Source organism: Thermobia domestica, chromosome 12 (genome assembly GCF_964235325.1).
Source record: "Thermobia domestica chromosome 12, izTheDome1.hap1.1, whole genome shotgun sequence".
Classification (NCBI taxonomy): domain Eukaryota; kingdom Metazoa; phylum Arthropoda; class Insecta; order Zygentoma; family Lepismatidae; genus Thermobia; species Thermobia domestica.
The window spans coordinates 99989298-100001905 of record NC_137465.1 but is presented as its reverse complement, the minus strand read 5'-3'; the positions used below and the strand labels follow the sequence as shown (position 1 = coordinate 100001905).

The window sequence follows — 12608 nt, the reverse complement described above, 5'->3', positions numbered from 1 at the left end:
AAACGGAGTAAGAAATCCGGTATATTTTTTACTACTCTCCTCCAACTTGACCTGAGCATAACTGTAGGACATGTCGAAACTACAGAATATCTTCCCTTTCCCCAAGTAGGATAGCGCCTCGTTAATGTTCGGGATCTTTCTTTCTCATGTTCGCAACTGAGTTTAAATATGTACAATCAAGGACTAGTTTCCATTTACCAGAGCTCTTTTTATGTAAAATGGGATTACTAAGATACTTTGTAGAGCTCCTTTCGATCAAGGTTTTATCTAACATTTCCTGCAGCAATTGTCCCAGAGTTCTCCTGTTATCTTCCGATATTGGGCTTAGTCGAGTTGAGAAAGGCCGAGGAGCAGTCAGCTCAATTTTGTGTTCTAAAACGTTGATTTCCCCAGGTCCTCAGAAAAAACCTTTTTGTACTTATAGAGGAGTTCCCTCAACTTTCGTATAAGTCTTCAGGAAGCTTAACGTCCTTCATCATTTTTTCAATGGCATTATCCTCATGCGAGCAATTAGTTTCTTTTGTTTCTAGCGTCTCAGGGTAATCAAATTCCCTAAAAGGAATTCCCCTACTCGGAATTTCCCATCCGAAAGGACTGAATTTTATTATCATTTTTGTTGAAAGAAGAAAGTCTCTGCCCATAATAATAGACCTCGAAAAGCCACGAATAATATGGAATTTCTGCTCTAACTTGAGTCCAAAAAAATCCAGAGAAACAACCATAAATCCAATTGTCTTTGCCCCTCCTCTGGCAAACCCCACATTTACAGAATGATCATGCAATTTTATTCCTAACCTTGACTATTTTTCGCAATTTCTTCATCTACAGCCGACAGCGAGCTTCCCGTATCAATATACAATTGATAATTATCATTTAAAATAGAGGAATTTATTAATAGCGGCCTCGGGGGAATGGACCCTTTGTCCCCCCCTCGGCAGCGCCCTTCCCGTTTTTTGAATTAGTCTTCTTAACCCGACTAGCTTTGGTTTTCTTATTTAAAGAATCATTTCTGCTGTGTTCTGTGAAAGGCTCGATTTCATCTTCTGGTGTTCCTCTCGAACATGATTTTTCCCCATTCGCAGGTCTTGATTTACGACGCGGACACTCTTGGGTATAGTATCTGTTCTTTTTCCCTCCTTGACCGCTCTTCCGTCCTGTTTTATTTTCAACGACCGCGGTAGGGGCGGGAATGGTTGACAGCATGTGGCTTTCACCTAAAAGTTCCTCACTTTGGTCTGTCGGATAAACAGCGTCTGTTCTTTCTTTTTCATTGCTAAACATTCATGATCTGCTTGCCATATCCAAACTTATTTTTGCTTTTCTCAGGAGATCTTGGCCACCGATAATGGGAGCTACGAGGTGGTCCAGAGCGAAGAAGAAGTGAGAGAATTTCCTTCTCTTGATGCAAATATCTACAAATATCTTCCCCACAGTCTTTACTTCTCCCGTTGCTAGGCTTACGGGCAACGAACAAGATTCGAACCGGGCCCCTCTCCACCTCCATTGATCCGCTACTCTCTTGTGGACGATGCTAATTTCAGATCCAGAGTCGAGGTAACAATAATAACGTTCACGATGTATAAAACCGTAAATAAAAGGGTTCTTATTCCCCCTTCTTCTCCTTTCTTTTTTCTCCTGTCTGTTCCGCACTACGGCCGAGAGCGGCTTCGAACCTGTATCCTTTTTCTTTAGAGCACAATCCGCTGCTCGGTGATTCAATTCTTTGCAATTGTAACATCTAATTGCCCTTTTCGACTGACTTTGCCCACCACCAGGCTTCATATCCTTTTGGTCTCCTCTTCGTTACCGTGCTGGATCGAGAGCACTTAATGGCGGTATTGAATCTCTTGAAACTGTTGTTGCATCCCTTCTCTTAAAATCCAGAACCGAATATCCCTGACCTCCTGTCCGACCACTGGACCGTTCCATGTAAGACAATTCACCCAATAGAATGGAGTGAATATGGTGGGACTCTTTTTCCAATGCCTGGGGGGCGCGGTGGCTCAGTGGTAGAGCGTTCACCTCTGGTGCTTGGGGTCCCGGGTTCGATCCCAGCCCCCGCCAAGTGAACTTTGTGGTGGACAAACACCGTGCTCGTGGGTTTTCTCGGGGTACTCCCGTTTCCTCCCACTTTCTTCATTCCACCATTTCACTCATCTCTCATTATCACCGTCTCCTTTAGCCTAACCGGCATAACCGTGGGACGTAAAACTCAAAGATTTCATTTCATTTCATTTTCTTTTTCCAATGCCTTAACGTCCTCAAATTCTCTTCCATACAGGAATTGCCTAAAATGAGAATGCGTCTTAGAAATTATCCTTCTAACCTGATTCTTTTGAGATGGTACAGATTCTAACCTCTAAAAAAGTTCATTTATCTTCCAAATAAAAACGGACAGACTTTCGTCTGTATATTAAAGTCTATTGGCAATCATACTTTCAACTTCCTCGGCGTAGTTGAAACTGAAAAACTCCTTCAAAAACGAGTCTCTGAAGATCCCAAAGGACTCAAATGGCCTCTTAAACGCTCTGCCCTGACTCTTTTAGATAGCATTCGTACTATTTAATGGCCACCTAGCACAGGTTGTTTTGTGTTTTTTGACTAGTTTTTATCCATACATCTGGATTTCGTATGTATATGTAAATCGAAAAAGAATTGGGATGGCATTTAGTATCTCTCCCAAATCTTTAACTTGCCTTTTTTATGTCGACAGTAGAACTCAGCCAAACCCTGCGGCGCTTCTAACCTGTTCCTACACTACTACCGTACGGATACTCCTACTCCTACTACTTAGATTGGGGGAGATACTAAATATCAGCTAAGAATTATATTTTTTCAACAATTGCTTATGATGGCCCTCTTGAATTTTAACTATGTTATGTGAGATACTTTCATATCGCCCAGGGCAAATCATTTAAGAAACAATAAGGAAATTAGTGAAATAATTCTAATTTTTGAAACATTATTTCGAGTGGTGCGCCAAAAGTAAACCTGCACGCCCTAAAATAACTTAAGTAAGAAAATAATGGAAACATTTCTTAAATCTTATAGACTTCTATTGGCTCCCTAATACGGAATTTTATAAATATTTCTTTATCTGAAAGTGCCAACGGGGTACATATTTGGGCAAAAATTCACTGTGGGTCTCACAGGGACTTCAGCCTTGTGATAAAGGTAGAAAACAGCAAACACTGCGGAGCTTCAACCTACTTCACTAGCTGTCGTTGGCTCAGCTATGTTTTGTGAACTATTACAATAGATATCGCACCAAAGAAATAACTCGTCCAGCAGAGATCATACATGTGCGACCCAAAGTAAAGAGTTGCTCACATTTGCTCAAACCTCTACATGTACATTAATGCTAAACGAGAGATAGTATGGTTAGTTATGGTTTCTTAGGTTATGTTCGCGAAAGCAAAACATTAGAGGCAGTTCCGTAAACCCTTCCAACCTAGAGTACACGGGAAATTTTATTCGAAACAAATATAACACTTTCCCCTCGCAATTAACTAATCAGCACCGTAAAATAATGGTGCGGCAAAACCATACCCGGATATTATCTCTTGTATACACGATTATTAGTTTGATGTTTTAGTATGTTGTGCTGTTGGTAATATGCTTTTGCAGTTGGTATCCTGAATAAAATATTGCGTAAGAATTAAATATTCTAGAAAAAAAAATAATAATAATGCAGTAAATTTCTGTAGTTATCAACAGTACAAGGTACATTTTATTTGAAACTTAAATCTAACATCTTCGCTTCCCAATAAACAGCAACGTTAAATAATTGCAAGGTTAGATCATTATGTGCGTTTCAAGTAAAGCATCTCATATTATGCGAAACTAGTAACACTAAAATCGCGCGTTATTTGATTTATTATGATGAATACGATTGTTCAGAAAATATGACTAAATCGGCACACTACGTTCAAATTTCAACGACAAATGAACGAAATTCAACTGGAAAATTCTAGAAAATAAAAATATACACTATAAAGTAAATGTTTAAAGAACCTACTTACCATATGTTTATCAATATTTTCCTTTTTCATCACAAATAAACTTCATAACTACCACACGCTACGCACAACTTTCACTTCAAATGCAGAATCATGGGAAAAATCAAGAACTACCTGCTGCGTTGCCAATTCTCCTACTTCGCGGCTATGATACATATATAGAACGCTGTGGTGCAGATACGTGCAAAGGTAACAAGAAACTGGAAAAATAAATGAAAGTTGTGAAAATAAAGTATTGACCAACTTTTAAAAAAGCACTAAAAATCAGAAAATAATTTTAAAAATACTATAAAGGAGAAAATAATTCTATAAAGCGCTAGAACGTTACTGTTACCATTAAAAAGTTTTGAAGTCTGCGCTAAGTCAAATTATTGTATAATATAAAATTGTAGTTTCACTAATAGTTTTATTAGACATAGACTTCAAATTTTTACTGATAATAATGACATTTTAGCACTTTTTAAAATTATTTTCCTCCTCTTAGGGTTTTTTAAATTTGTTTTATGTATTTTTTGACGCTTTTTTATTTTGTAAAGAGTTGAAACAGAAGTTACTCAGTTTAACGACTTAAATTCTTCTTGATAAGCAAATACAAGTAAGTTTAGTTTTCGACATTTGATTGTGTTCTTTCACGTTGATTTACAGTGTGTAGCTTGATGAATTTATTGATTTAATTTCGATTTTTACCACGATATTATGTTAATTTTTTAAACAAGTATATACTAAATGAATTTTACTAGATTTTTTTTTATCTAGTTATGATAGAAATATTTCTAGGGCTGCATATCAGAGTGGTAACTTTCTTTACTAAGACTCGTCGTCATGTGCAACCTTCTCAGTGCACATCAGTATTGTGTATGTGGAGTGTATCGTAAGACAATATGAAATTTCCATGCCTACATTATGGACTGTTTAAATATGCCTATGGGTTTGTTGTAATGAAACTTTTCAAAGTCCTTAAAACATAGGTATTTTTAAAATATTACAATAAAATCCAGTGTGATGTGGATCCATAATCTGATTTCGTAATGTTTTATTTTTTAATTTCAGGCCTATGCATCTGGATGCAATATAGTTATTCTAGCAAGTACATTTGAAAGGGTACAGATTATTCCTGGCGCTTGTCACAATTACATTAGAATTAGCTGTTTAGATTGTTCAACAGATACTGGAAAAATTGCTGCAGCGTATGAAAATCAAGTGTGCATTTTTGAACCAACTCCTCTCATTCAGTGTGATAGTGTTCATGTAAGTAAAATAGCTGAAATTTACCCTTATTTCACATATTTTTAAAAGTAAAGTAACTCTATAACCGTTACAGATTAATATGTTAATTATGTTCCTCTCTACCCCTTTCAGTTTAGTATTAACGTTTCGGCTATATATGATAATGAAGACACCCCATGAATAGCATTAGTAATTTAGGCATTAAGGAACTACATGCAGTATGGGTGAACTATTACCTTTCTGCTAATGGATAGCTTTAGGCTTAGTTTCCACAAAGAATTTTGTTATCGTTAAGGAAAGCAAAATTCCAGAATTAGAAATCCATAAAGTCATTAAATTATAAAGGGACATTGTTATGTGACTGTGCCACTGAAAGGGGCATACCGAGGTATTGCTGATTGACAACATCCGACGAAAAACTATTGCATTATAGAACTAATGAATTGTTAATATATAGGTGTTCATACATGGCTTTTCTATATTATTCACTTTTTCATCTTCAGAGCCTTGGCTATTTCTCACTTTTATGCTTCAGAAGAACTTCGAAATAGTTTGTAATATGAGATAGAAATACGATCATATAGGAATTATATGATACAGTTCATTGAATGCATTTTTTTCCGTATGTAGGGTTATCTCAGTATTACAGCCCACGAAAGACTATTGTTAGCCAGACAGTGATTCTATGATTAGCACATTGACTCTCAACGCTGTTCTGAATTCGTTATCTGTTAAAAAAGTTCCACAGTTGCATCACGATGTTGCACCAGCAGCGAATATTCTGTACACTTCTGAAAATCTAACTGCAACCGTGCACTGTAACTTCAACACTATGAATAGACAACTATTTAAAGAACCATTCTATGTCAATTCAACCGACCATGTCACGCACGGACAGCGTTCTACATGATAGTTTGGCAGAAGTTTTATGTTTACGAATAAGGGAATATAGCAGAATTTTAGATGTTTTGGTTGCAGTGTTTCTGAGACACGGTCCGTTAAAGTTTGTCAGCTTATCTATAATAGATGTGATTGTTGCTAAGTGCACAGTGAAAATAAAAATAAACGTAGAAAATAAATAAAGATAGCTAGAACCATAATTTTAGTTTCATTTTGTTCAATATACTTTGTAGCACTGTAGGCCTATTCCATCTCAAGACAGGCAGAGGGTGCCCAATGATTCTCTCAGATTTTCATGAAATTTAAATATGTTATACTAGGTACATAAAGGACCCATATGTTATACTAAAATAAGGGACCCATATTTTTGCGTTTTACTCAAAAAACATTTGACCAAGTTATGCCCACTTGAAATTTTGGGTCAAATCTCCCTCGCTTTTGGGGTCAAAATCTTTAAATACATGTATCTCAAGAACTGTTTAAGATATTTTCAATCTGTTTTGTTCCTCTGAAAGCTCTCTGAATGCACTACAAAATGAGACTAAATTCAGCTCTGTAAGTTATATACGTACTGAGCTATTATTGCTGAAAGAAAAAAATAGACCCATTTTTGGGTCAGTATATCTCAAAAATCCCACCTTCAAAAAATTTCATATTTTCAGGATAGATTCAACAAGATTCCAACATGCTTCTGCATGTATTTCAGAGTGAGTAAATGCTTGGTTCAGATGTTAGAGCACATTTATTAATTGTAATTATGTCGGAGCAATTATACATATTTCGTTCTTCAGATGCACTACTAATTAGCTCTATACATGAAAGCGTTTTAAATGTCAGATTCTTCTTCTTGTGTTATACCGTGAAGTCTTCCTGACTGCCCTAAAGGATGTGGTGGTGAAACTTCCACTGGTATTGCACACTCATGAGCCCGCTGCTTTTTCCCCCCTCTGGAAACTTATAGCCATTGGCCGGCCTATGGGGCAGCATGAAATGCACAAGCACTTCCTGAAGTTCAAAATAAACTTGTTTAATGTATGCAACCCACCAATTATCATCATAAATCACAGCCAAAAATGAGCCAACTTTGATGTCTTGACTGTTACATGAAACAACACTTGGCATATATGTTGTAACTGCATAAATTTCGTCTTTCTCGTATTCTGCTGTGCGTGCAGTGTACACTTTTTTGTCACATACATACCACAAATGACTCTTCTGTATGTCTTTTACAGCTCGTACACTGGTCAACTGAGCAATTTTTTCATCACGAAATTTTTGAACTTCTGTGGATGCAAGATGGATAATGGTGATGGTTTTCGTATATGTTGCAACAGTGGCAGCAAATTCTGTTGCATTTTGAATGCATTCCAAATGCTCTGATATCAGGTTGTACTTCGTTGCAAGATGCTTTACTGTTCCGCCTATTCCATCACAGGCAGATTTTCCGTGACCTGTTGCTGAATATAGCCATTTTTTATTTTTGAAGTTTAAGTTTGTGAGTTCATGAAGTTCATAACGATTTTTAAAATGGCTCGCTGCACCATCCGATATCATTGTAAAAGTTTTAATATCATTTAAATTTTCAGTGCAGGAGATGATCTTCTTTGTTGTCAGTAAAACATGTGCCGAATCATGGGTAAGGTCATCACTAACAACTGCATAACTTCTAGTATTGTTGGCACAGTAAGAAACTCCTGTAAATATGGTGACTTGGTCATTTCTCCAATGATAGCTTTGAATCTCATCTTTCATTATGACCGTCCAATTTTGACGAAATCTACATGGAGCACCAGATGATGAGAGTCTTCTTTAACTACCATGTTCTCTGTGGTTATGGCTTTTCTTTGTACTTCTTTGATGTGAAGATGAGTCGCTCCCTTCAGAGTCCATGTTGCTACTTCTTCAGTGAAAACATGTACTTCTGTTGACTTCTTCACTAGATTTCCTGCTTCCCACAGTGCAAATGAAATTTATTCATCATCATCTTTTTCCACTAATCCAAGAGACCCTGAATTGATTCCTTCCTTTCTCGGACAATCTACGCATTCTCCATAGAAGCAAGATTCACGTGGAGGGGAGCACAGCACCAGATTTTGCAACTGTTGCCTGATTTGTTTTGTCTTTAGATAGCGATGTGCTGAAACTTTTTAACGCTGCACAATAGAATTCAAAGTTTGCATAGTATATGCAAACGTATACTTCTCTTGGTAGATAGAGAATAACCCATTTCGGGCGAAGTGTGTAAAACTTTGACACGCCAATTTTTACATGCGGATGGTTTTCTGTGAACTTGTGATAAATTTCTTTAATTGTTCTTAAGAAGCGCTTTTTGAATACGTTCACCATTTTCTCTCACTGTTATAACGTCCTTAGCATTGGGGCTCTGAAGAGAGCAATCAACATCGTCACTAAGGTAATAACTTTTTTGCAAGTGCCACAGTTTCTGGAGGTAATGGGTGACCTAAATACGGATCAGGAATATGGTATACTCCATATGGCATTAATTGCTTTGTCACGTGAGGAAACCGGGACAGCAATTCCGTCTTCGTTATCCTGTTTGGTACAATTGTCATCAATCGTACTTTTTCATTGTAAGAGTGGCATCCTTCAAAGGCAGAGTGGCATCTTCTTATGCCACTGTTCGCAGTTAAGACACACTACACGCTGAGCACTTAAAGTTTGTTCATGGACAGGGACATCATAAATATCAGCAAACTTAGAGTTTGTTTTTGCTTCAAATTCTGTTATCAGTTGTTTTCGTTTTCTAGTCACATAAGCTCCTCTTCTTTCAGGCTTTACAGCAGTAGGTGTCCTCAGCAGTGTCACAGTCATTTCAAGGCTGGAAATGATCGTGTTCATAGTTTGCATCACTTCGTCAGTTCCGTTAAATGTTGTGTCCTCATCAAGTATATTGAATTCAGGATCACTTTCTTCTGTAGAAATATTTGCTGCGCTTGTACTCACATAGGAAACATACTCTGTTTGGAGATGTCAGAACTCACTTCAAACATGTTGGAATACCGGCGATAACAGTTGAAACAAACCAAAGTCTCACTGGATATATCATCACGTTTAAATAAGTTTTTTTTTTTTTTTCAATAAAAAGGACATATCTTCCAGTTTTACAAATCTACATGTGCTTTTGTACACTACATTTTATGTTTATGTTGAAAATCTGGGCAGTTATATCTTTCACCAGAAAACACAGATTTTCCACTCTTTTTCCCCATAACGTTTAGAATGATGTGCACAAAACTTTACCGAAATGATACAAAAATACCAGTAAGTGTTCAACCATCAGTACACAACTCTTAACATACATTCCGATTTCCAGCTGAGTTTATAAAATTGAATGAAGCACGTCTTCTGATTGGCTGGGAGTTGTGACTTTTGAGCCACACTTCAAAATGCTCTCATTTTAAGAAGAAATAAGACGAGTTTATTATTATGACATCATCCTGAAACATAAATAATAAAATAAAATTAATTTGAATGTAGATAATTGTTAAGGAGTAGCAAAGATAATTTGTTACATTTGTTGTATGTTAACGATTATAATAGTGCGGTTCCTCCAAAAATTTCATGGTAAGAATATTGCTTGCACAGCTCAGTTCAATTCACTGCAGAATAGTAGTACTTTTTACCACGGATAACGTAAGCTAATTTTACTTTACGTGAAGTCAGTAATACCTAGGTACATAAATAAAATAAAACCATTCTGCTCTGTGACTGCTCAGATTCTCGAGAAAATTAAACAGTGTTGTACAACCAAGGCGGTAACATCTGAACCAAGCATTTACTCTCTCTGAAATTTATACAGAAGCATGTTGGGATCTTGTTGAATATATCCTAAAATATGAATTTTTTTAAGGGTGGAGCTTTTGAGATATACTGACCCAAAAATGGGTCTATTTTTTCCTTTCAGCAATAATGTCTATATAACTTACAGAGCTGAATTTAGTCTCATTTTGTAGAGCTTTCAGAGGAACAAAACAGAATGAACATCTGAATGCCACTCATTCTAGCTTTGGAACTTCTTTTATAAAATAACAGACAAATTCTGACCAAAGCATATATTAACTAATAAATAATATCGTTAACTAATAAATAATAGAATGAACATATTTTACAGTTCTTGAGATACATGTATTTAAAGATTTTGACCCCAAAAGCGCAGGAGATTTGACCCAAAATTTCAAGTGGGCATAACTTGTACAAAATTTTTTTTGCGTAAAACGCAAAAATATGGATCCCTTATTTTTGTACCTAGTATAATATATTTAAATTTCATGAAAATCTGAGAGAATCTCTGGGCAGATTTTTAAAAATTTGCCTGAGATGAAATGGAATAGGCCTGTATTAACTGTTATTCGTGAAATTAGGTAGTTTTGTTATTGAAATATAAATAGGTTGAAAAATGAGTGAATGTATGATGTACGAAAAAATAAGTTGCTCTATTTTCAAAATGGTTTATCTTTTTGTATTATATGTAGGTTTAAAGTGCTCTTTATTAGAGAAAAAGATGTTTTGGTGAAATGAGCGGTTCCTGAAAGAAAAAAAAGTAATGAGGGTGTAAAAGTCTTTGAGCACACTTTTATTGTGAAATTTGAGAGAAAAATGTGAAATCTATTACTGGAAGATGATAGTTTAGTGAGAGCTGCAACTTTTAGGGTACATGGTGACCATGGCTGCCATTTTGAATGCAAGTTCGAAATGTCAAACGGGAAGGTGGCGTGTTTCATATGAAGAACACCGGCGTGAGCTCACGAATCCAATGGTTTAACTGTTTCTTTTTATATCTTGTATGGCTTGCGCTGTATGAACACTGAAATTTGAAAATCATCTACCAATGACATGCTGTAGCATATGTTCTATGTGGTAGCCATCCCATCTAATGTTTTAGACTTATAATTTCGACTCGATATAATTTATGAAGTCATGCGTTTTGTCTGTTGGTTACCTCAATCAAGTCTATATTTACACTTTTGGGAAGTCCGGTCGTACTCGGAACTTGGAAAACTTGATTGTGTATGCCTCCTCGGGGTCATCATAGTCGAGGATCGCAGGGTACACCACAATTTTTTCACTACACGTTGATTCTAACGCTTCAATGACGACAGGATTTATAGTAAATTAGTCACTTACAAATTTAATACTACCTAGATATTTCACTAAAATGGTCTACTTTTTAACCAGAAAAGAATAGCATGTTAAACATGCCTCAACATATAGAGCATTGACACAGTTAGTGTACAGTGGCTACATTTTGTTCGGATGATTAATGCAAGGAACTATTAATGACATAAATATACTAACTAAAGAAGAACAGCAACTTCTCTTCTGGAGAGCAGGCAAATCACCATCAAGTGATGTGATAGATTATTATAGTTATTATTATTATATCTGTGATTACCATATAGAAGTGTAACTATAATAATAATAAATAATATATTCAGTTTGAGGGAATTTTCAATTTCCTGTGATTTGGCAACAAAATTGTTGGAAAACAGATATAATGATGTGCCTGGTATCAAGATATTTGTCCAAGTTGTAGGGAAGAGTTATTGAAATACTCGATGTTCATGACACAAGTGACTTCATCCCTTTAGATAATTCTGATAAGTCAAACTACCATAGAAATTCCCAAGGAGACAATTGATGAAAACCTAATTAGGTTGGTTATCTCACCAGTTAAGCTTCATGGCATTGCACAACGTAGTAGAGCATCTGTGGCCAAACATAAAATAAAGCGGGTATCAGCTTCTCTCAAGCCAAAAATAACCAAATTGTATAAAGCGGGAAACGGCTTTGCTTCTCCTTCATAATTAAAAGATTAAGGCTAATTTGAAGCAAAAGGGAGATTTTTGACAGACTCATGGAGTTGATAAACGAAAGATTCAGACTGCAGCAAGAGAGAAGAGAGTTCAATTATTAACACTTGTTCCTTAAACTAGTCTAAACAAAAGTACGGGAGACATTCCAGGTATCAAATTATGCAGTCAGACAATTGAGGAAATTTATGCAAGAGAAAGGACGCTTCCAAATGTGAGATACGAAAAGACATTGTCGGATGAAATTATAAATACGGTTACCGAGTTTTATAATGATTCAGAGTTGGTTAGAATATCACCAGGTATGAAGGACAAAATTAGTGTTTCCATAAAGAGATACAAATAGAAACGATTAATACTTTGCAATCTGCGAGAATTGTGCTTCTCTTATAAATCAAGATATCTATCTATAAAAGTTGTTTCTTCAACATTCTGCAGCTTAAGACCAAAACTGTTTATGCTAGAAGGATCACTAAGAACAGATTCAGTATGTGTACGTACAATGCGTCAAAATCTGAATTTTTCCTGGCGACGTGATTTTAGTAACTCTTCTCGAGCTATCAGCCAGGTGAAGTTATTGAGCCACAACAACAGCCAATCAGGAGCCAGCATCCCTCAGCCAATCACAAAC

The 12608-nt window shown here is 36.2% G+C and overlaps 1 protein-coding gene across 3 annotated transcripts in view; it reads left to right on the top strand.

Moving 5' to 3' along the window:
- Positions 1–12608, top strand: part of Rbcn-3A (rabconnectin-3 alpha) — a 354959-nt gene that overhangs the window by 21201 nt on the left and 321150 nt on the right. For all 3 annotated transcript variants that reach the window (XM_081733859.1, XM_081733860.1, XM_081733858.1), the window contains exon 2: positions 5070–5267. In XM_081733859.1, coding sequence (XP_081589985.1) covers positions 5070–5267 — 198 coding nt within the window. The remainder of the gene's footprint in view (positions 1–5069; positions 5268–12608) is intronic.